The sequence below is a fragment of the Labrus mixtus genome, chromosome 7, assembly GCF_963584025.1.
Source record: "Labrus mixtus chromosome 7, fLabMix1.1, whole genome shotgun sequence".
In the NCBI taxonomy this organism is placed as follows: domain Eukaryota; kingdom Metazoa; phylum Chordata; class Actinopteri; order Labriformes; family Labridae; genus Labrus; species Labrus mixtus.
The window spans coordinates 10,549,091-10,572,434 of record NC_083618.1 but is presented as its reverse complement, the minus strand read 5'-3'; the positions used below and the strand labels follow the sequence as shown (position 1 = coordinate 10,572,434).

Genomic DNA, 23,344 nt, shown 5'->3' with positions numbered 1-23,344 from the left:
AGAGTTTTGTCCTCATGAAACTGTAATTTATTGATGATCTCTTAGTTAGCTTCGGTTGATTAAAGGTGAGAATACCTCGCTGGCACCAGGGTGAATTCCTGTCGATCCAACTTGAAAACAAATTGACTGAGGTCCTGCAGCGGCTGATCGTGTGCGCCCACACGCACAGTGACATCAGGCCGGAGCTGCTGCGGCTGAAGTCCCTCCCCGGAAAAAGCATGGAGGAGATTTCAGGGTGAAGCATCTCTGTCTGCAAGCAGCTACTGTTATGTTTACAATACCTGCTGTAGATGGTGATTATCTCTGCCGCTGTGATCGTAAAGACCGCTCAGAAGAATGGAGGACTGGCGGGCAAATCCTCCTCAGACTGATCTGTCGAGGTGAGACTACAAATGTTACAGGGAAGTGGAAGTTTCACTGCGTATAACCACAATGTGAATACCGACATTATCTGAAGCCTTTTACCTCCTTGCTGTTTATATATCGCGTATGTGTCGGTGGTTATCAGTCTATGTTGCTTTAAAACACAGTCTTTATTGATCATCAGTTAAATTGGCTCTGATGCTGAACACTTAAATGTGCAACCCCCTCCTTCCTCCTCCTACACCTCCTTCTCCCTCTTCGGTCCAACTACTGACTGATTTGAAAACTCGGGCGTGACCTTATGGATGCACTTTTACAGATGAAGTTGAAGATAATCTAGGGGATTCATTTGGGAAACACACAATAGTGGTATGTTTATTTTGAGCTGGGTCCTGAGGTAAAGAAAAGACAGCAGCTCTTGGATGGAGATCATTTTATTTTGATGGCTGCATCACTGACTGGATACAGAAAAGCAGTCAAAAGTCAAGAATATAGGACAACTCTGTTGTAGTTTGGCAGTGCAGATGATAGATAAACAGGTTAGTAAGCATTTTCATCGGAAATAAAGCTCACATCTACTGAAGTCAGTAGTGGTCAACAAGCCAGTAGGGGGCGCCATAGATGTTAAAATTCAAAATTGAGGAAAAAAATACCTTTGTCTATGCAAGACTGCTGTCAAGTGAGCCCGGCAGTTATGCAAGCAGGACAAACTTTATTGTAATTTTTGCTGCTTGATGGACACCCCTCGTTTTCACAGTATCTCTTTAGTTAATCATTTACAACTGTTTCATGTGGGGATTTGTCATGATATGTGTAGTGAATCTTGTGAGCCTGGCTTCATTTGATTTAAATTAGGCCCACTCTCTTATATTTTAAATCTCTTCAAGCCAAACCCTTTTATTCTCGCGAGTTTGTGGTTAAATAATTGTATTGATATTTGTGGCTCTTGACATAGTGTTAAGATCTGGCCAGAGGCGATTCTAGAGTCTTTTGGGGCCCAAGGCAAAATTAATTGGGGGGTGTTCCAACCAGGGTTCGGCAGGGAAATGAGAGTGAATGCTGTCAGATGGGGCACCCTTAGGGCGCGTTCACACTGGCAATCTGTACTGTGCCGTACTCAAGCACGATTGGCCCCCCGCTGCCCCATTCCCCCGCTGGCCGGCATGGCCCGCGGTCACAGGACTAACCGTGCCTAAGCACAATTACCTCTTGTACATAATGTCGTAATACAACACATACATGATTTATGTTATATGTTTATGTTAAAACATTTAAAAAAAGGGACGCACAGTTGTGTGTGCGTCTGCACATCGGAGAACAACACAGAGCACGTCAGCTACTTTACTGACTTTGCAGCTTATTTTAAGTCATTTGAATCAGATACAGGCAGCCATAAATAAATTAAAAATAAAAGAGACGCGCAGCCGAGTCACATCAGAGGTCATGACAGCAACTTTGTGGCATATTTTAGTCAGATACAGCCATGAAACTCTGGTTTTCTCCATAGTGAAGGCTGTCAGCGTTGTGTACCCGCATGCTTGTGCTCGTGCATGAAGTGTTACCGTGCTGAAGCACACCTCTCCGAAGTGTGCCAAAGCCAAGGAAGTGCCTGAGCATGGTATGGAGCGGTCACTGGTCAAACTAACTGGACTTTAGGGTTGAAGCGTGCTTTGGCAGGGTACAGACTGCCAGTGACAGTGTGACCGCGCCCTTAGGGAGGTTTCCTGTTGTCATTGCAAAATTTTCACATTATGTGTCGCTGATTTAGTTTAAATTTTGTCAGCCCTCTGGGGCCCCCTACTTGTCAAGCAGTTACCTGCCTTGCCTGTTGACAAGCAGCGCCTCTGGATTCAGGTTCAAGGCAAGAATTTGACAAAGTTGTGATCTAGTTGTGATTGTGAAGATTAATGGCTGTAGTGAATGCAGTAAGTCATTGGGGGTTCTCACTCGTTCAGAACAACAGTGATGTGTGTGTTAAAGCCGGACTGCAAGGCTGCTGTTGACACAAAGACCCTCTGTCTGTAACTATGACGATCCAAACACCAAGTAGTGTGATGCTGACCGTCCCATAAAGCTATGTTATAGCTACATTCACATGTCTGGTCCTTAATATTTAATGGTCTGGATGCTTTCAAAACACAATTTCAAAGGCAATCTGTAAACGACTAGTGCAATTGTAAAGAAGGGGTGTTTAAAGTCTTCAGGTGTTTGGTAATAATAATAATATGATAATTCTGCATGAAAAAAAGGTTTTCATGTTGTTTTAATCGTAGATGTGATGTGACCGGGGATAGTTGCAACAAACAGGAATTTTGCAGTAGTTAGATGAACAGTTTCTATACATTTTAAATTAAAGGGCCGTGGACCAGGGCCAGGTAACTCTCATGGAACAAGAAAGAGTTAACTCAATTTTAACTCACATTTTGAGAAAGGTCACAACCTCGAACACATGAACACAAACTATAGGCTACCTTATTAGAACTTATAATGCCGGGAGACCCCTCAAGACGGTGCTTGGATGAGAGACAAAGTGCAGAATCGTACTTTTTCTGTTCTTATTTGTGCACGTGCAAATATTAAAGCATAAAGGTAGACTTTCTTAATGCATTTTAAAATAATTCCAATCCAACCATAAGAAGCACCTTAACCCTTTCAAATAACTTCAGTGTCATTTGATGCAAGTTTAAATTAATTTAGCTAACACTAACTGCAAATTTAATATAATTTAAATCTTGCTTTAAATTTGATTTTCAAAATACTCTCCTTGGTACATTAGGGGGGAATAGGTTTTACAAGTTCTTGTTCTTTGTTTGGTGGGCTTATAAAACTTTTATTCTGCTTCTTTTTGTTGGGCAGTTGAATAGCAATGATCTGAGAGGGTTTTGAGTTCTAGCAGTGAGAGTGGAGTAGCGTTACTGGAGGTGTGGGGGGTGCATCTTAAACCTGCTAATCCTGCGTCCTCAAATCTCTGCCTCCCTGCACCAGAGGAGGAGGAGGAGGAGGAGGCGACGGGACGGGTCGGACTCCCCTGCAATTCAACTTTGTCGGCCGCACAAGCAACACACGACTAACTCCTCCAGGGTCTGACCTTGTCTGTGTTTATCGCTGAAGAAAATAAAAAGACGAAATTGCAGCGTGTGGACGCGTCGCGTTTTTCTCGGAGTTAATCCTATTCGCTGGAGGGTTTTAAATATCCACTGTCGCCGCGATGAGCGCTGAAAACTCAGACACCGACACCAACAAACTAGAATCTGTGATACAGGTGAGGCACCCCACATCCTCTCTTTATCTGTAGGCCTACACTGTTAGTTTATGGAATTAAAGCTGCTGGTTTTGTGGGTTGTTGTAGGCTACCATCAGTTTAGCATTGCTTTGACAACACTTGGTCCTGTTGTACTTTTCAAACACATCATCATCATTTAAGTGTTTGAAACCCCCTGTAACCATTTGGCTATATGCTACTTTGTGTTTGGCTGGGGCAGCCCTTATTTGTCTTCTTTTTTTTTTTTTAAATGCAGCTGAGCTTAATAACTAAATATTTGTGATTTATTTCCCAGAGGCTGGAGGAGAGCGTTTTGTCTGAGGAGAAGAGGCTGACGGTCCGAGGTCCTTCACCAGATGCCCCCCCTACATGTCTGCCAGCACGAGTACGAGAGATAGTCACAAAGAACCTGAACGACAACGGCAAGTTTCTTTGCTCTCCCGTCATATAACATAGCCTATTATGTTTTGACCCTGTTCCTTGCCTAATAGTTGTCCATATGCAATCTTTCTCTCAGCAGCTGGAGCCATGTCCTCGGTCATGTCCATCCAGGAGGAGAACCGGGTGCTGCAGGGAGAGCTGTCGAGGCTGGAGGACCTGCTGGCACACAGCCGAGCGGACCGAGATGAGCTCGCCATCAAGTATGGCGCAATTAGTGAACGGGTAAGTAGGTAAAGACACCGGGACAACACACAGCAACAGCTGATTGTGATGTAGGGAACATGAGGCAGTTGCAACTGGATATAAATAAAAGAGAGATAAATATGACTGTGAATGCCATTAAATACCATAGTTTGTCAAAATTCTGATACTTTGTATATAAAGTAAAGGTGCAGGACTTTCCAATTCATCAAGGTTATACACACCAAAAGGGGATCTTGAGGTTTCCCCATTTCAGTATTTTCTCTGTCGTCTTTGTCTGAGATTTGTATGTCTCCCAGGTGATGGGGGCAGGAATGAACTGAAGTGGAATGTTGCCATGGCGTTTGTCACCCTTGGTGACTGTAAACAGGGGCTTCAGTGGTGACAAAGAGGAGGTGTAGTGGTGGGCAGGGATCGCATCTGATTTTTTTTGATAGAACTTTACTAAAGAAAAACACACAGATCTGAATACGAGAACAAAAAAACAACCCTGACGAAGTAATGTTGTCCTTCAAATACGTAAGACCCTTTAGAAACTCACAAATAACATAAAATATTTAAGAGTTTTATGATGAATGCGTTTTGTCCTCGTAATACCTAGTTTGTCAGAACAGTGTTTGAAGCCAAAATAAATTCTCTGCTGGAAGTATGTGATTGAAAAGATTTAAGAAAACAAACTTCAAAAAGTGTTAATACGAAAACAATTCATGATTATTTCTTACATTTTAACTTTTTGATTACTGCAACTCTGCCACTTTAAAGTTATGAAAACATATACTTAACGAAAACATTGAACATTTACAACATTTTCTAGCACCTAATTTAAATGTATTTAAAATCACAAGTTTAGTGTTTTGATTTTTGACATATAATCACAAAGTATTGACCTTTTTTTGCAATAAATGCCTTGTTTCTTTAAGTACGACTTCCTCAAAAGAGATTTATAATCACAACAAGTTGAACAGAAGAAACTGAGTCAGGGGGTTCAAGGCTCGAGCACATAAAATACAATGACTAAATTAAATGAGCAACTTTAAAGGTGCACTATGCAGATTTGGTATTGCATTTTGAAAGTTGGAGAAGTTAAACAATTGTATGCTATATTTTCTAAACTGAATACACAAACTTTACTCAAAGAAATAAATGTGCTTAAAAGTTTCCAGGAGAGTTACGATTTCTCTGTTGCGGGCCCACCACCATAGATTCTCACGTATCATTTTATCTTCAAACAGTGTTCCAGGGACCACATTTTCCTCTGAGGACAGTTTGTGTTTAGAGTTATGAACATGAACCACAGAATCTGTACATTTCTCCAACTTTCACATTTCTCTACCAAAACTCCATAGTGCACCTTTAAATACTGTTGTTTCACACATTAGTTGCATACAGTAAGTAAAGCCCTAAACTTGCATCAAATGACTCTATTTGAGTGGGTTTCTGCTAACAGACAGGTGTTTTGCTAACAGGGCTTTCCAAGGTCAAGAATCAAACTTTCCTACTTAAATACCAATTTTATTTGTGGTTAGTATCCGTGAAAATCTCTTACGAGTGACTGTACTTTTCCCTGTCCATCTGTGACAAATGTTTGTGTAAAATGAAACACCGACCCCCTGCTTGTACTTTTAATTAAATCCACAGCTGGAGCAGGCACTATGTTTTGAGACCGGAGACGAAGACAATGATTCGCCTGACTCTCGCAGCTTGGCGCAGCAGAACGTGGATTTACGGCGGCGGCTGGACGAGGAGCAGGCGGCCTACAAGCGTAAACTCACTGCGTACCAGGAGGGTCAGCAGAGGCAGGCGCAGCTCGTTCAGAAGTTGCAGGCCAAGGTTTGATTGTTTTATTCTGTCTTTACTTGGAAGTACTGCCGTCTAGGTGTTCCAGGTCTCTCACAGTCTTGCTGCTACTTCAGGTGCTTCAGTACAAAAAGAGGTGTGGAGATCTGGAGCAGATGCTGCAGGTGAAGTCATCGGAGCTGGAGAAACACAGGCCGACAGTGAGTAGTATTGATGTAGATTTTTATCAGTATTAATATTCCATATATAACACTTTAATATCACAACTTCATCCAGAGTGAAACATCAAATGGAAGCAATCAAGATGAATCATGCAGCAACCTGGAGGACGCTTTAATCCATCTGGAAGAAGAACAACAGAGGTAACTAACAACACAAGAAATGTCACATGTGTTCTGGTGTGCAGAGGTCACCTCAGGATTAGGACACTGCCTTGTGTTTGCCATAATATTATCTTCTATTCTCTCATTGTGTTTTTAGAAGTAGCAGTCTCTCTGCAGTGAATGCCATGCTGAGGGAGCAGCTGGAGCAGGCCGGTTTGGCCAATGAAGCTCTTAGCCAGGACATACGCAGACTCACTGCTGATTGGACCAGAGCCAGGGAGGAATTGGAACAAAAGGAGTCTGACTGGAGGAGAGAAGAGGAGGTGGGAATGGATGCTTATGAAGGAGAAAAATACTTTTAATAAAGAAAATGTATTTGAATTTGCTTATCTCTCTCTTTGGCTTCCTTCTCAGTCCTTCCACAGTTATTTTAGCCGCGAGCACAGCAGGCTGCTTACACTGTGGCGGCAGGTGGTCGGATTTCGGAGGCATATCTGTGAACTAAAGAGCGCTACTGAAAGGTCAATAAAGTATTTATTTGAACAGTTTTTTGCCATTTCTGTTAACCAGTTAGAAATATACTTACATTAGTACATTGTTTTTGATTTTGTCTTCTGTCAATTTCCCCTTCGACCTCAGGGACTTGTCAGATATGCGTAACGAGCTGTCTCGGGCGTCACACTCTGCTCAAGTGTACTGTGCGGATGTGTCTGCCGCGCTTCTCAGCCAGGAGGGGGGAGCCGCTCTGGCCCTGGAGCGGGAGAAGGCACTGCGCGTTCAGCTGGAAGAGCAGCTGAGAGAACGCGTGTCAGAGATGATCAATCTTCAGACCAGAACAGACTCCGAGAGGGTTGAGCTTAACGTCAGGTCAGAGGCTGTGTTTCACTAGTTTTTAATTATTTAAACAACAGATGTATGAAGGCCTTTTTTAACAACTCTTTCTGTGTCTACCTGTCAGGTTGTCAGATTCTGTGCGAGAGGGGGAGAAACTAAAGGGCCAAATTGAAGACAGAGACCAAGAAATTGTGGCGCTGATGAGGAGGCTCGAGGTGATTTTGCATTAATGTTAAAATTGAAAGCACATCATTACTATTAATCTACAGTACCCAGCTGTTAAATGTAACCTTTAGGCCTTTTTGAAAATAAAATCATATAATCTGAAGATGAATTAGCTTTTGACAGAGAGCCAAAGACAGAGCAGGGAACTCAAAGTATTAAGAAGAAGACAAATTTGGGTTTATCCATAAGATAAGAAAAATAAAACAATAAAACTTATTCTTTGAGGTTCTATTGTTTTTGTTCTCAGGTGTAATCCTTTTCCTCTGTGTTGTTTTCCTTCAGGAGCAGAAAGGTAATGATGAGACTGAGATGCAGGTGCTTAGAGCTCACACAGAGACGCTGTGTGACACCCTGCGAGACATTGCTCAGGTAAAAAAAAAACTACACACATACATTCAGTTTTATATCTTTAAGACAGGACAGGAGTGTCTCAATTGTATTTTCCTGTAACAGGCGGTTTTCTCAGACGGAGAGTCGTCATCTGAAGCAGACCAAGACAACTCCAGTTCTGCGCTGCTAGCTTTGATCCGTGGCTCCTCCCCCTGCCGCTCTCCCTCTCCTCGCAGGTCTGCCTCCCCGTCTCGGCCCTCATCCTCGATGGCTCCTATCTCTGACGCCGGGCTGTCTGCACTGCGCTCTGCAGTCACAAATAAGACAATCCAGCTGCAGGTGACATGTCATTTATTATACCCTCTACTCTATTCAGTTCTTATCTGTAATTGTTTCTAGAGCCTTTAGAAAATGGAAACATTTTAACATAATGCAGATTTCGTGGAACAATCGTTTTTTTACTTACACTTAAAAAGCAATGATATCGACGTATGGAGACTTTAAATGTAATTTTTGTATGAATGATTGGTTGTGCTCAGCCCTACCATTGGTGAAACCCACAGTCCTGCAGGGTGCTGGCTGAGGGTTACACAGACACCAAGAAATAACCAAAATACAGAAAATTAGCAGTGTCTGCCGAATAAGACAATGCTTGATTCCAGTGTGATGTGTGATGATTGAGAGGGATTATTATTGTCAATTCAGTGTCTGCTAGTAAAATCTTATCCATCAAACCTTAAATGGACTCCTTTTTGTTTTTCCAGGATGTTCGAGGGCGTCTGCTCTCCACTCAGTCTTCGGCACAACAGTTGCGAAAGCAGCTTTCCGAGACAGAATCTGCTAAAAGGGACGCAGAACAGCGAAACCAAGCTCTGCAGAGAGAGAGGGATGCTGCTCAGAGAGAGAGGGAGACCACACAGAGAGAAAAGGAGCGTCTGAAGCAGGAGAGAGACACCCTTGCAAGGTTCACACAAAGTTATTGACCCTTTACAGTCTGGTTCAAATCCCTGAATAATGTAGTGAATATAACTAAGACTTTACCCTATTCTCGTCCACACAATGTGAACATAACAGTGAGAAGGCGGCCTTGGAGAAGACCGTGCAGGCTGCGCAGAGCAGCGGTCATGGCCTGCAGATGGACTGTGAGAAGCTTCAGCTGACTGTGGCGTGCACACAGCGAGAGCGAGACAACGAGAGGGAGGAGAAGGAGACGGCCATTCAGGAGAGAGACCGGGCTAAGGCAGAGACTCAGAGGATGTAAGTAATTTAATTGATCGTGATTAAGTGAACGTGATGTGGACGCTAATCCACACAGACACACCGTGCACATGACCTTCTTAACGGACATGGCCCCGGACATCAGTGAACAGATCTCATGTAAACCATTTATCCAGAGCACCGTAAAAGAGATGACACCCCCACACGATGACATCTTTTTTTCTTTTGTCAGACAAATCAGCTGACTTCATTTTTTTGTCGGAGGGATGAAAAATGTTGACTTTTTAGGCCTCTGTAGTCACTTGTCAATATAGAAACGCCTAATTAAGTACTGAAGGAATAAAGGGAAATAGTAAAAACAGAAAAGTAGAAAAATCTCTCAGCTGCAGTGCCTCTGTATCTTTATATACCCAACAGATTTAAAGACTTTAACATACACTCAGTTTCACCTCATCAGGACCCTTTAAAGACTCAAATCGGGCTCTCCACAGTTTCCTGCACACAGCAATGATCGATTCTATTTTTTGTAACTGTACAAGTGAATCGTTTTGCTACAGAAAGAAGCAGTGGGATCAGAGCGAGAGTCGAGCCTCTGCTCAACGTGGAGAGCTGTCTGCAGTGAAGGAGACTCACCAGCAGGGGGAGGTGGAGAGGCAGCTGCTGGAGGGAGAGCGAGCCCAACTCTCTGATGCTCTTGCTCGGGTAGGAAAGATTGTCTTTGGCTTGTTGAACTTTTCTCTGTGTCCTGATCTATGTGTGTGTCTTACATTTGTATGCCTCTTATTTTTCTAACCAGGCTGAAAGCAGTAAAGCAGAGCTCTCCCTGCTGCTCAACAAGCTGCAGTCTGAGGATGCAGCTCTAAGAGACTCTCTGGCCAAGATGGGAAGCCTGAATGAAGGCCTAGTCCAGGACAAAGCTGACCTCAACACCTACATCTTCCAGGTAAAATCTTTCAGGAATGTACTGGACCTCTTAAATGGTTCAAAAGAACTAGTCCATGTGACCTGACCCAGAACATTCAACAACATTCTACTTTTAAAGTATTTCTTACCTTTCCCAAACAGTCAAACTCAAAGTGGAGCAAAAGTCGTCTACGTATTGTAGCCCCACTGGCTGCATAACACCACATTCTCTATCTTGCTTTAGCTTGTCAGTTAGTCATGACACAATAAATGGTATAATTAGAGCAAAGACGGCAGACATTTGGAAAGCTTCTCCTCAGAGACATCCATGATGTTGCATCAGACACTAGAGGGTAAAAAATAGTTTTTGTGTGTTTTGAATGAAAACATAACGCTAAAACAGTTTAAAACTAAGAAACTTAAAAATAAAAAGTCAATGCAGCCACCCCATTCATGTTTAACACAGAATTAGCACAATGAAATGCTATATAGTATATCATTTACGCAAGATTGGTAGATATTTGAAAACAACTATTTTATATTAGAATACAGTAGGAATGTGTGAAATGTGCAATAAATAGATAATACATATAAATAGATACCAAATAAATGAAAACAATATCAGTTAAATCTGAAAGTTAGGGTGAAAATAGGTATATGAAATAAAATACATAATAGTTCATTATACTGTATCCATTACTGATCTATATTGTCCTTATTAATGTGACTCTTGAAATGATCTCTAAGCTGGAGGAAGACAAGGCCCTCCTGCAGATCCAGAGACGGGAGGCCGAGCAGGAGAAGTTGACCATCAGAGACGAGCTGGTCCGATTGGAGCAGGAACGGCTGGAGCTGGACTCGACCCGCATCTGTCTGCACAACTCACTGCAGGACTCTGAGCAAAGCAGGACCGGGATTGAAGAAGAGCTGCTGACTCTCAGGACGGACAGACTGAAGCTGCAGGAGCAAGTCTCACAGGTAAAGTGCAAATTATAAAACATCATAAATGGATTGTTAAGTAGATATAACAAAGCTTAAATCAAGGCTGTTGGTGAGTCACATTGCAGGCATATAAACAAATAAACAGAAAAGTCAAATATTCAATTACAAGATATTTCCTGGAATCATCACACAAGAAGCAGTTTTTTAGTTTACAGGGGGTCTCCACTTCTTCGTACAATTGTTAATGTCCCTCTTTTTTTTTTGGCTTTTGACGACAGCTTTGTGCTGAGGTGACGGCTCTGGGAGCAGAGTTAAGTTTTTCCAGAGGAGAGAGTCAGCGTAGTGAGGTGGCCTTAGAAGAAGCAGGCCGGAGTCGAGCAGATCTGGCCCGGGACAAAGCTGGACTGGTGGTCCAGCTGACGGCGTCAGAGAGAGAAAACACTGTGCTGTCAGAGGAACTAGGAGCTTTCAGGTGTGTGTTGTTGCTTGGTAGTGACACTAACAGTTTCCTGTGAGTTACTGAGTGTAACTTGCATTTCTGCCCCTGCAGGTCTGAGCGGGAATCACTGGAAACTAGTCTGTTTGAGTTGCAGCAGCAGCTCGTTCAGGTGGATTCTCGTAGAGAACAGCTGGAGGCAGAGAACCAAAACCTTCGAGTCCGCTGTGAGACTTCAGCAGGTAAGTAAAAAAAAGAGGCAGTTGGGGGTGCTGGTTTCACTCAGTTGGTAGAGCAGACGGCCCATTTACAGAGCCCAAAGTCCTTGTTGCACTGGTTGCAGATTCTACTACTCAAGTTGTTTGGTGCCTGTCATCCCTCACTCTCTCCCCCCACATTTCCTGCCACTCTAAAGCTATCATATCCAAATAAAGAAGAATAAAGCAAAAAGTTAAAAAAATATATCTTAAAAAAAGGCAGTTTGTAAAAGAAAAATGTAAAAAACTAGAGAAAAGATTTGTTTAGAGATATATAAGAATAAAGCAGAAGATGAGATGGAAACTAAGCTGAATGTCTTTGGTGTAATGGCAAAGACATTAACATGATGGAGCACAAACTGTGAAATGTTTCATCAATGTTTCTTTCTTTCTTGAATGGGATTTGCAGCCGAACTGCGGCGACTTCGTTCAGATGAAGAAAATCTCTTGGCCCAGACTGAGAGGGAGAAACAGGCTATTACCCAGACTCTAAACGCTGCACTGCAGGAGGCCCAGCAGGCTTTACGCAAGACCGTCTCCGAACATCAGGAGGAGATGGAGAGGCTGGTCTCAGAAAAGGTCATTAGTCTCAATGATTCCTTTTTCTTTTCACAGATAATGCTGTTGATGCTGTTGATGTGTTAATCCATGTTTTTGCTCTTTGCTACTCTATCTCTAGGAGGTCATGCAGAGCAGCCTGCTGATGGAGCATGAGGGCACTGTGAGGAAGCTTAGGCAGGAGGCAGAGGATCAGCTGCGCAGAGCACATAGAGAAACAGAGGAGCTGCAGGATGACCTGAGGAGCCTCCAGCACGACAGAGATCAGAGTCTGCTGCAGGCTGAAACTGAGAAACAACAGGTCGGGTCTGGGTTTAAGCCTCTGGGAAGGGTTTGGTATAAAATCACCAATTAAGGTGATCACAATGTTAGGGGAGAAACAGTTCATTTTATTGTAAAAGAGGATCCAGTTATTATTCAACCTGACTTTGCAAACCATGAGAACCATATGATGGTAACCTATTCAATGAAATACAGTCCAGAGACAGTGTAGCTCAGCTCTGTTACATCTGTTGTCATTTCTTCCTCTTTGTAAACCAAACCATTTGTCTCTTCACAGGCCCTCTCTCTGAAGGAGGCAGAGAAAGCAGTGTTGTGTGACAGGTTGTCGTCCCTGCAGGCTGAGCTGTCAGCTGCAGCTTTGGAAGCCGAGCAGATGTCGAGAGAAGCAGCACATTACAAAGAGCAGGAGCAGGTGATGGGACTTCCTGTCCGACTTGATCTTCTGCTGCTAGAATATCTTCTATTTTATCTGGCCATGGGGAAGATTTACTAAATGGGTGTTTTGTTTTTTTGTGTTTTGCACAGTTCAAATTTGATACACTGACCAGTGAGCTGCAGGAGCTTCGCTGTCAGCTGGAGGACGCAGCCTCTCTTCATGAGAGGGACGTTCAGAGCCTACAGGAGACCTGCACTGGTCTTCAGTCTCGGGCTGATAATGCTTTAAAGGAGGTAAATGATGATGTGCAAATCAGAGAGCACAAACCTCCATTAATATTTCTATATTAGTTATTTTTACAAAAGAAAAAATGTGTTAAAATCAAGAATAACATCGAAATGTATATATCATGGAATTGACCTGCTTTGTTGTTTAATTATAGTATATGCATATGTGTGTATATGCAAATATTTCTGCAGGAGGAAAATCTCCTGCAAAATGTGTGTTTTTGTACAAATGCTTGAGGGACAATTGCTTAAATAGGTTGAACTGTCTGTCAGGATGTAAGCATTGAAGGGAATGCAAATGTCATTTGAAGTGAGAGTCGATAAAGGACATTTTAGGTGGTGATTTAGACCAAACACAGCCATGTCTTAAAGAACACAGGGATGCTGCATTGGTGAGTGTTATACTCATTAGACATCAAATACATTTAAGGATGTCCAGTTTGAATAAAACAGTGAATGTGTTTAACGGGTCACCTGACACCAAAACACAGTAATCCAGCGCCTTGGTCGATGACATCACAGCAAATCGTTGAGCCAGTTTAAGTTTTTTGCAGGTGTGGTAGATGATTCCAAAGGAGAGGGGCCTGATAACTGAAGGCTCTACATCCCATAGTACATTTAGAGCCTGCAGGTACCACGAGCAGGCCTGCAATACTGGGAGCGTAATGTTCTCCAAGGATAATACGGCACTATTAGCTCTGTAAGATAACATGGTGCCTGACCATTAAGAGCTTTGTAAGTGAGAAGAAGGATTTAAAATTTTATTCTAGATCTTAAAGGCCAGTGCAGAGAAGCCAATACAGGAGTAATATGGTCTTTTTTCCTAAAGAGGAATTGGTCCAAGTACTGAACCTTGTGGCACTCCATGGCTAACTTTGGTGTGTGAGGAATTATCATTAATATGTACAAACTGAGATTGATCTGATAAAATCAAGGATTTAAATCAACTTAAAGCAGTCCCTGTAATTCCAAGTAATTGTTCTAGTGTCTGTAATAGGATGTGAAGGTCAATCGTGTCAAAATCCGCACTAAGATCTAACAGGACAAGCACAGAGAGAAGGCTAGAAGTAGATCATTTGTAACTTTAACTAGTGCAGTCTGTCAATGTTGTCATATGTTTATAATTTTATTGTTAAAAAAGCTCATGAAATCCTTACTGCTGAGGGCTAAAGGAATACATGGCTCAATAGAGCAGAGACTCTCTGTCAGCCTGGCTACAGTGCTGAAAAGGTCTAGGATTGTTTTTTATTTTCTTCTATTAGAGAGGAGTAGTAGGCAACTCGAGTGTGCCATAGAGCCTTCATATATTCATTATGACTATCTTGCCAAAATAACAGGATTTGGTGGAGCGCCACATTCGTCCACATTTCTGGGTTTCTGAGTGGTACAATGGAGCTAGTCTCTGCTGTTTGATAACCTTCTGTTTTAGTAGGGCAATCGAATCAAGAGTAACTCAGCAAATCCACAGCACTGTCAGACTAGCTGAAATAGCTTCCTTAAATTCAGCTACAGCACTTCTACAAAGCACATTTTTATTAAGCAGAGTTAATTCTGGTAAGAAAAAGTCAAACATTTTTGGGAAAACTGTTAAGTTATTGATTTCAATGCCATAAGCATTATTACTTCCTTAACAGCAAAAAGACCTAACCACTTTGCAAAAAATATGTTGAGTTGTTCTGTGAACAATCAAATAGAAAACAGACCTTGCTGTTGGGCGTATTGAGATAATTCATAACATTTGTTTTTTGTTTGTTTACATCACCTTGTACCACCCATGATTCGCCCCCTCCAGCTGGACCAATGCAGAGCTTCTCTCTCTGCTAACGAGGAAAGTCGAGACCAGTTGAGGCGGGAGGTGTTGGACATTGAGCGACATCTTAACCAGAGTCAGGAAGAAGCTGAAAAGTACAGAAGAGAGGGGACGGACCTGCGACGCAGCCTCGATGACGTCACCAAAGAGAGAGATGCTTTCAGCCAATCAAATAGCCAGCTGAGAGAAAGTCTGAGAGGTGCAGAATCAGAGAGGATCAGGTATAATAATCATTGGATAAAGTTTAAGTCTGTTTAAAGAAATGCCATCATATGTCTTCCTAGTTTCTGAGTTTGTGTTTTTTTAGCCTTAAAAGGCAATGTGAGGAGAAGGAGCAGAGGCTCGCTGTGCTGGAGGAGAATTTCTCATCTGCTCAGAAGGAGGCGATGGAGCTGCGGGGCTGTCTGAGAGAAGTTGAAAGGTCACGACTGGAAGCTCGGAGAGAACTCCAGGAGCTCCGCAGACAGGTCAGAAATGCTGGCAGCCCTCCATCACACCTTTGTGATGTTTCCAAAGAAGCTTTAAGCCCAGACTGAGCTTTAAGTAGTTTTCGGTTTTTTCCTCACAGAGTCATTTTGTGGTATGTTTCTTGGCTCTAGCTGAAGGTTCTGGACGGAGAGAAGGAGCAGAAAGGGATGGAGGTGGCAGAGCTACAGGCTCGCCTGACGCTGGAGGAGCAGAGAGAGGAGGAGAGAGGGAAAGACATTATCAATCTAAAACAGAAGTTAACTGAAGCTGAAACAGCTCGAGACTCCCTCAAAAGAGAAGTAAGCATTGATGGGGGTGTAAAGAAATTATCAGGCTCATAGGTTTTATGTGTACTTTCTGTCGTGACTTTTTTTTCTTTTTTTCCCCTCTGTAGCTCTCTATGACAGTGAAGCGGCTAGAGGAGTCTGAGTCAGGCTGGCGTGGGTGTGAGAGAGAACTGAGCGCTCAGCTGCAGGAGACTCGTGGCTGTGAGAAAAAGCTGCAGGATGAGATTAAGAACCTGACCCTACGCGCTCAGGTGGCTCAGGACTCTGCAGCCCAGTCCAGCCTGCAACTGAGTGAGGCTCAGGGTCGCCTGGCTGCCACGGAGGCTGAACTGACCCGAGCCGAGGCCGGGAGGAGGGACCTGGAGTTTCGGCTAAGCAGCATTCAGTCGGCTCTGACACGGACGCTGGGCATCGGAGCAGGTGGGAGAGGAGGCCGGGGGAGGAGCCCAGGAGCGAGCTCTGCATCACCAGCCACTATTTCTCGCCACCACAGCATCTCACCCCTGCGCTCATCACTGTCGCCCCCTAAAGGTAATGAAGATGTATGGAGCTTTACCTTCTGCAAAAAAGGACCCCACAGTATAGTATAACTGAAGATCAGAAATATATGAATGTATGAAAATTCTGAAATAAAGGGCAAAATAAATGTCTTGTTATAAGCAATAGTAGATGTACACAATAAACAATTGGTACAAACTTCATTAAAAACAATTTACATGTGAACAAAACTTACTTGAAATGACTTCTGATGTAATTATTGCAGTTTAGGTACACAGTATAAGGTATAAAAGTTTACTGCATTTGTTTAGTGAATATAATGTGAGTTCATTTAAATGTATCCCTCCTCTCCTCCATTAGATCCTCCAACATAAAAAAAATAATCCAAACATTTGTACAAGTTGCTCATTACTCTTTCTTTTTTATTTTGACAGAATTAAGATTGAGCACCTCTGACATCACTTTAGGCTCAGGGGCCGTGTCACCTGAGAGAGGGGACACACCGCTGCCTCTCCCCCAGCCAGAGCTTGACCCTGACACCCTCCGAGGTGACCTCAGAGACTTCCTGCAGGAGCTGCGTGAGGCACAGAGAGAGAGGGTAAGCACACAGTAAATGTTCATTTTATTCCATAGATACCTTTTTGTTTCGTGTGTTTCAAAACTTTTTGCTTTTGCTGGTCATGAAGGATGATGTGCGAAGGCAGCTGGGGGTCCTGCAGAGAGAGCTGGAGGAGCTGGCAGAGGAACGAGACTCTGCTCAGGGTCGTCTTTCTCAGCTTCAAAACGCCTTACAGGAAAATCAAGAAGGTGCAGATTTTGGTTCAGTGTCGTTTCATAAGTAAAATGATCCTTACCAAAAGATAAACTAATAGCACTCTTTAATGTTTGTGACTTCAGGGAAGCGTGGGCTGGATGAACGTCTGACCACCACTCAGATTTTGCTCCAGCAGCAGGAGGAGGCGGTGAGGAGAGGAGACAGAGAGAGGAGGACTCTCATGGACAGGGTTAAGGATTTAGAGCGAGCGCTTCAGACCGCTGAGACGGATAAAAAACACACACAGGTACACACACACATTGTTTGTGCTTGTGTGCACTGATATGCACACCATGTATTTGGGTTGTGACTTTCACAGAGGGCCATGATCACCATATGGCAGCATTCAATGACAGAGCAATATCTAGCCGTGAGCTGTTAGGGAATGCAATAACAACAGATGCCACACACTCTGCGTTAGATCTCCTGTAGTGCCCCATGTCAGCTCTCCATATGTTTTATTGTTTAATAATAATTCACCCTCTGGACAACAGGATACGCTTTGACAAAAAGGAAGGTGGTTTTGAAATCATGACACGTGAAGTTTGGGCTTTGATGCAGTTGTGGATCATTTGTGTGGGTCTGCATGCCTCTACAGTCTTCAGAATCTAAAACTGAGATCTCCTTTACACAACAAACAACTCTGTTTTCTAAATCTTTTTATTTCTGTCATCCCTTCATCTCTGCAGGAGCAGTTAAATAAGCAGCGTGCTGCAGAGCTGCGTCTGGAGGCGGAGAGGAAACGTCTTCGGGAGGCGCTGGAGGCATCTGAAGCCCGGGCGACCAGGGTGGAGCTGGGGAGGCGCAGTCTGGAGGGGGAGCTGCAGAGACTTAAACTGAGTCTGGGAGACCGGGAGGCGGAGGGCCAGGCCTCCCAGGAGCGCTGTGACTCTCTGCTGAAAAAGGTACAGCAAGACACAGACGTAGTCTATTTCACAGCAGTAAGCTTTTTTATTATATTGTTGCACTGAAATTTTAAGTTTTGGGAGTAAATCAACTAGTTTGATTGGTTAATTTGTTAATCTCTTCATATATCAAATGTCTTATAATTTAATGGCCTAGTATGGGGGAAAGGAGACATTATAAATAGTAAACATATCTTTAATTTATCCAGATTAATTCATAGACCTAGGTAAAGGGAACAAAGGGTTACACTTAAACCTCAAAAGTGAAATGTAAGGGTTTTTGTGAATTCTAAAGACTTGGTTGTATTTCCAAGAGCAAAACAAAAGTCATAACCTTCTGAGTAATAAATAGATACCCTTTCCTCTTTATTGGTTTGCTTATTGGATTACAAATTAGTTTGATTTGGATTAACTTCAGGTGGCAGAAGGAGAGGCCCGTGTGTCCCTGATGCAGAGAGAGGTGGAGAGGCTGAGCCAGGCTCTGCTCAAAGCTCAGGAAGGTGAAAATTCTCTCAAAGAGAAGACGTCCTCCGTCAAAAAGAGCCTCCAGGAGGCAACGGCTGCTCACAGCAGTACACAGAGTCGTCTGGGTGCTATGCAGAAGACGCTGAATGTGGCTGAACAGGACAAAAGGCTATTACAGGTGAGAGAAAGAGAGACTGGAGGGAAAAACTGCTGGGACTGAATGTGCATGTTAACTAGACAGTCAGGTAATGATTGCTCTTTACCAAAAAGGAAAAAATAGATGAAGCCCGGACATCATCAGCGGAGGGGAAAAGGAACATTTCTGTCCTCACTGAGCGTGTGCAAAGCTTGCAAAGTGAATTAAGCCAGAGTGAGCTGAGACGAGAGGAACTGGAGGCAGAGCTCAACAACAATCAAGAGGTGAGGGACACAAACACTTTCAGCTGAACCTGTACTGTGACCTCAAATGCAATTGTCATTAAATGTTTTTTTCTCGAGTGCCTTTCAAAATGTTGTTTTTTTTCTCCCCACATTAGGCTCTGCGTCAGCGCTCGGCCAGTCTAGCGGAGGCTCAGCGCAGCGCTCAGGCAGCTCAGACAGAGAGGGCCACTGTTGAGGAGCGACTGCGTGGGCTGCAACGAGCTGTCGCCATGCTGGAGACTGAAAAGAAAGATGCTGAGAGACAGGCTGTGAGGCTGGAAAAAGACAAGAATGCTCTGAGGAATACACTGGATAAGGTCAGCATTGTGTCTTGTGACCACAATATAGACCACACTCATCCAGACATTTCTTCACAGAGACATTTGTGAATGAAACATTTTGAATGTTACATGGACACATGTTGTACCTGCAAAACTTAGTGATAAAGAATTGTGGGCTTTCTCACTTTTCATTTGAGCTTGCCACTAGTTTTCATTTGAACAGTTTCACATGACACATAAAGGGGACGTTTCAATGGAAAACCTCAAGTAAACCTTGGTCAATTTGCTTTGAATCACCAGCCAGCTTATAGCCTGGATGACATTCATTGAAACCTACACTCTCAAATAGAGGCCAAGATACTTTCCTAGACCTACATTTGGAAAATCCCTCTCCCATGTTGGATGGGTTAAAACTGAAACGACAGCTCTTATTAATTGCCATCAGTGTTAGTGATAATGGAACACTAGGAACATAGTAATGAGCCTTTTATGTGAATATCGAATGTATCCATACAAAACAAAAATGACTTCTTAAAAAAACTAATACTCTTCAGCCACGATGAGTCTCTACTGTTGCTCAGTGGTGTATTAGCAAAAGGCTCTAACATCTGCATGTTAGAATCATCACAACAACAACGCTTAAATGATGTTTAACAGGTTTAATGTTCACAATTTTCAACATTTTAACATACTGTGTTAGCATGCTAGGATTTGCATTCCAACCGTTCAGCAGAAGATTTAACTTTGTCTTTTCAGAGGTTGTTGCAATGTTTCAATCCAGGCCAAATTGGTGCGCAGAATGACACACCAACATTACCATCCATTGAGTTGAGCTGCAGGCATAGATAAAACATGTTCACCTGCTAATAGTGTTTACAGATACTATATTCCCTTTGTGAAACACCAAAAAATCCTCACTTTAAGGAAAGTTTGTCTTCATCCATGAATTGAACGGTTTATTTTTTCTCTGAATTGAAGTGTCTCGTGATGTCAGTATATGGTTTGACAATTAAACATGTCTCACATTTGTTCACATTTTCACGAATGCATCATTCTTTAGGTTGAGCGTCAGAAGCTGAAGACTGAGGAGGGCAGCATGCGGCTGTCCGCAGAGAAAAACCGCCTGGATCGCTCGCTTAACACCACGGAGCAGGAGCTACAGGAAGCTCAGCAACAGATACTGATGCTGCAGGTGGGATGCAACGCCTGATCCAACCTTTACACTCGCACTTATCAGGAAACACATCAGCCTTCTTTGTAAAAACCTTTTCATGCAAAATAAAGACAACAGCCTTAGAAGCTTCCTCAAGCTGCTGTTAGCAAACTGAATGTGGCAACACAGAATTTGTTTCATGGCAGCTTCACATCTCACATGAAGACAGTCTGAAGTCCATCATGTTTCACTGATACACAGAGCCAAAACACTGGCTTTAACGGACCTTTGAATTAATGACAGTTAGACTTTATAGTATATAAGTATATAAGTTGTCTGTACAGTTGTTGTGTCATGCAGAGTTTTGTAGGGCTTCAACATTTTCTTTTGTTAATGTCACAGGAGGAGGCCAGTTGTTCCTTATTGTTCTATTAGAGAGTTTGAGCTCATTTATTACTTACCAGAAAATCAGACAAGACTTTGATATCGTACATCACAACTTGTTAAAAGTCAGCAGTCAAGAGTTATCATAGATAACACCATACAAGCAGAGATAAAAACCAAACCCCTAAAATATTTCTTAGAATCGTTCATTTCATAACTCTGATAAACAAACCACAGACACTCTGTAAACAAGGAAATAAATAAAGCTACAGTGAGTCTCGTCACAATTCAGTAAAAGTAATTCAACTTGTTTATTTCATGCGTTTTGGACCACCCACTCTTCATTTCTATGTGTTTAGAAAAGCAGAAGCGGGGCGCCAGTATCCTAGTGGTTAGTACACGTGCGCCCCATGAACGAGGGCTAGAATCCCGGGTTCAAATCTGACCTGTGGCTCCTTTCCCGCATGACGTACCCCACTCTCTCTCTCTCTCCCGATTTCAGACTCTATCCACTGTTGTGTCTCCTGTCTCTCTGATAAAAGCATAAAAAAACTTTAAAAAAAAAAAGGAAAGCAGAAGTGTTTGTCATCTTAAACTGGACCTCACAACTGCTTGAGCATTTGCTACGATGGTTTAGGATTGCGCATATGGAATTCACTCCTCAAGCAACAACCTATGAGCATGCTGGAGGCTTGTCTTCCAGAGGCCGTCAACCATTTGTCAGAGGAACTTTGTCAGACCCATAAAACTCACAGCTGTTCGTTGTCTCATTCATGTCAACAACAACAACAGCTTTGTGATGTTTGCTTGTCCGTAAATGTTGTGACAAACTACCTGTTGGTTAGCTGTTTGTGTGGGAGGAATGAAATGTCTTTTTTTGTGTGTTACATCTTACTTGAGTCTTTGATTGGTGTTGATATTTCAGACCTGAAAACAACACAGCAAACCAGCTCAACTTTCTGTCTTTCGATACTCAGGCATACTTCTTATACAGTATATGTTATAAGTTATAAGTACAGCATCTCATCACATGAACATGATCCAACCTTTACAGTATCTGCTCAAAGTGTTTACAAAAGCATTCAAAGAAATAAAAATATGTTTAACCATCTTTTTAATGTGGAGGATCAGCCACAAACCTGCTTCATTCAGGACACCACACAGCCTCCAACATGGCTGTTTGGAACTGATCCAAACCAAGTCTCTTCAGCTTTTGGTGTTTGGACTGAGTTTCTATCCTTTTCCTTTTTGTAAACATGTCAAACTTCCATCTGTGCGTGTGTGTGTGTGTATGTGTGTGTTGAGCAGACTCAGCTGGCTGAGATGGAGCAGTCGCACAGTCTGTGTGAGAGTTTGGCGAGGCAGCGTGACGAGGCCCAGCACGAGACGGAGAGACTGAGGAGCAGCTACAGGGACGTGGAGCGAACGCTGGGTACCAGGGAGCGAGCTCACAGACACAGAGTCAAAGGCCTGGAGGAGCAGGTACACAGCAAATGTTCTTGTGAAGGTTCAACTAAACTTCTCCGCTACAATGTATGAGCTGGTTTTGGTTGTGATTTAATATTAGGAATATCTAAATGTTTTTTGAACACAATAATCTAGCACTTTCTAAATCCTAAGACTTTGTTTATGATAGAAAAGTAATTTATGTTTATGGATTATTATTATTATTATTATTATGGATAATGCTAATAGATAAAACTTTATGAAAGTTCTTACCTAGTCATTTGGTTTTACATTGTTAGTCATCCTGATTGATTTAGCTTCGTTATTTTGTGATCTTTTTTTGCTTTAGACGTCTCTAGTATAAAAGTATGCATCAGTATGACAGTATCAGATTTGTATTTGGCTACAATTGTACCAAACCATTTTAATCCCCACTCCTTTCTACCTTCAGTGTTATTCCATGTTTAAAACTCTACTTTGGTCTCCCTCTGTGTGAGTCTAGGTGTCCACCCTGAAGGAGCAGCTGCAACAAGAGATGAAACGGAAAGCTTCTCTTCCATCCTCCTTGATGTCACCGGGAAACTGAGAAGCTACTTAAAACCAGAAGCACCAGCACTCAATGAGTATCTAATCCAGGGAATATCCACTTCTTGTGAATGTCTTAAAGCAATATGTAGTTGTAGAGACATTCCTAAAAGTGTTCACACTTTTACTCTGCTGTTTTAAATGTGCTTTGTTGCTCTGAAACCCAACTGTTATTTCGATGGTGTTTTATGGACGTTTTGTGGGATTAAGAAGACTTCACTTGGCACACCCATGACAAGGCGAGGGAGCTGAGATTGATGTGATCCAGCAACTGTGGTGAAAATGCCAGAAGTCGGCTGATTTCTGGCAGGCAGCTGTGCTTGATCCTTGCTCTCAACATCGTCCCAGACTTCCTGCTCTTACCCGAGAAGAAACCCAAATCACTGCAGGATTCCCCTGCGGACAGAATCTGGATTCAGCACAGCAAAGAAAATCTGCCAAGTAGAGCATTTTGGCCTTGTTTCCCCTACATATAATGCTAACATTCGAGGACACTAAGAAGGAAAGTGAAGGTCTTCCCTTTGTGGAAATACCAGGGAACACTTCACTACACAAATGAAGGAAGTGCACTGAAGATTTTACAGATGATTTGAAGAATTAGCACTGCAGTATGACGATACAGAAATGGTATGTTTTTAAAAAGTTCATAGTTTTATTAGGTGTATATACTTTGTACTTATCTTATATACTGACAGGCTGATGATGTTGAACAGCAACATGACTTGTATGGACAACACACATGGAAGCCAGATGCAGGAGAATAAACTCACTGTGTGCACTATAACTCAAGTCT

General features: G+C 42.7%; 1 protein-coding gene across 3 annotated transcripts; it reads left to right on the top strand.

Annotated features, from left to right (window-relative positions):
- Positions 1-201: 201 nt before the first annotated feature.
- Positions 202-23,335, top strand: LOC132977889 (rootletin-like). 3 transcript variants are annotated; one of them, XM_061042806.1, is made up of 37 exons: positions 202-380; positions 3,921-4,047; positions 4,146-4,288; positions 5,906-6,097; positions 6,181-6,264; positions 6,341-6,426; positions 6,545-6,710; positions 6,802-6,908; positions 7,027-7,254; positions 7,346-7,436; positions 7,729-7,815; positions 7,900-8,115; positions 8,541-8,740; positions 8,851-9,033; positions 9,552-9,696; positions 9,791-9,937; positions 10,645-10,875; positions 11,118-11,311; positions 11,390-11,517; positions 11,942-12,111; positions 12,212-12,391; positions 12,650-12,784; positions 12,898-13,041; positions 14,828-15,066; positions 15,153-15,312; positions 15,445-15,612; positions 15,708-16,131; positions 16,533-16,696; positions 16,785-16,905; positions 16,996-17,159; positions 17,602-17,817; positions 18,236-18,460; positions 18,553-18,702; positions 18,819-19,019; positions 20,044-20,175; positions 21,829-22,002; positions 22,469-23,335. In XM_061042806.1, the coding sequence occupies exons 3-37, from the start codon at positions 4,154-4,156 to the stop codon at positions 22,550-22,552; spliced, it is 5,871 nt and encodes a 1,956-aa protein (XP_060898789.1). In that variant the 5' UTR covers positions 202-380; positions 3,921-4,047; positions 4,146-4,153; the 3' UTR covers positions 22,553-23,335. The 3 variants fall into 3 exon arrangements, with proteins under 3 accessions (XP_060898789.1, XP_060898788.1, XP_060898787.1); XM_061042805.1 differs by lacking the exon at positions 202-380 and adding an exon at positions 3,395-3,625; XM_061042804.1 differs by lacking the exon at positions 202-380 and adding an exon at positions 3,395-3,625 and having other exon boundaries at positions 4,143-4,288.
- The last annotated feature ends 9 nt before the right edge of the window (positions 23,336-23,344 follow it).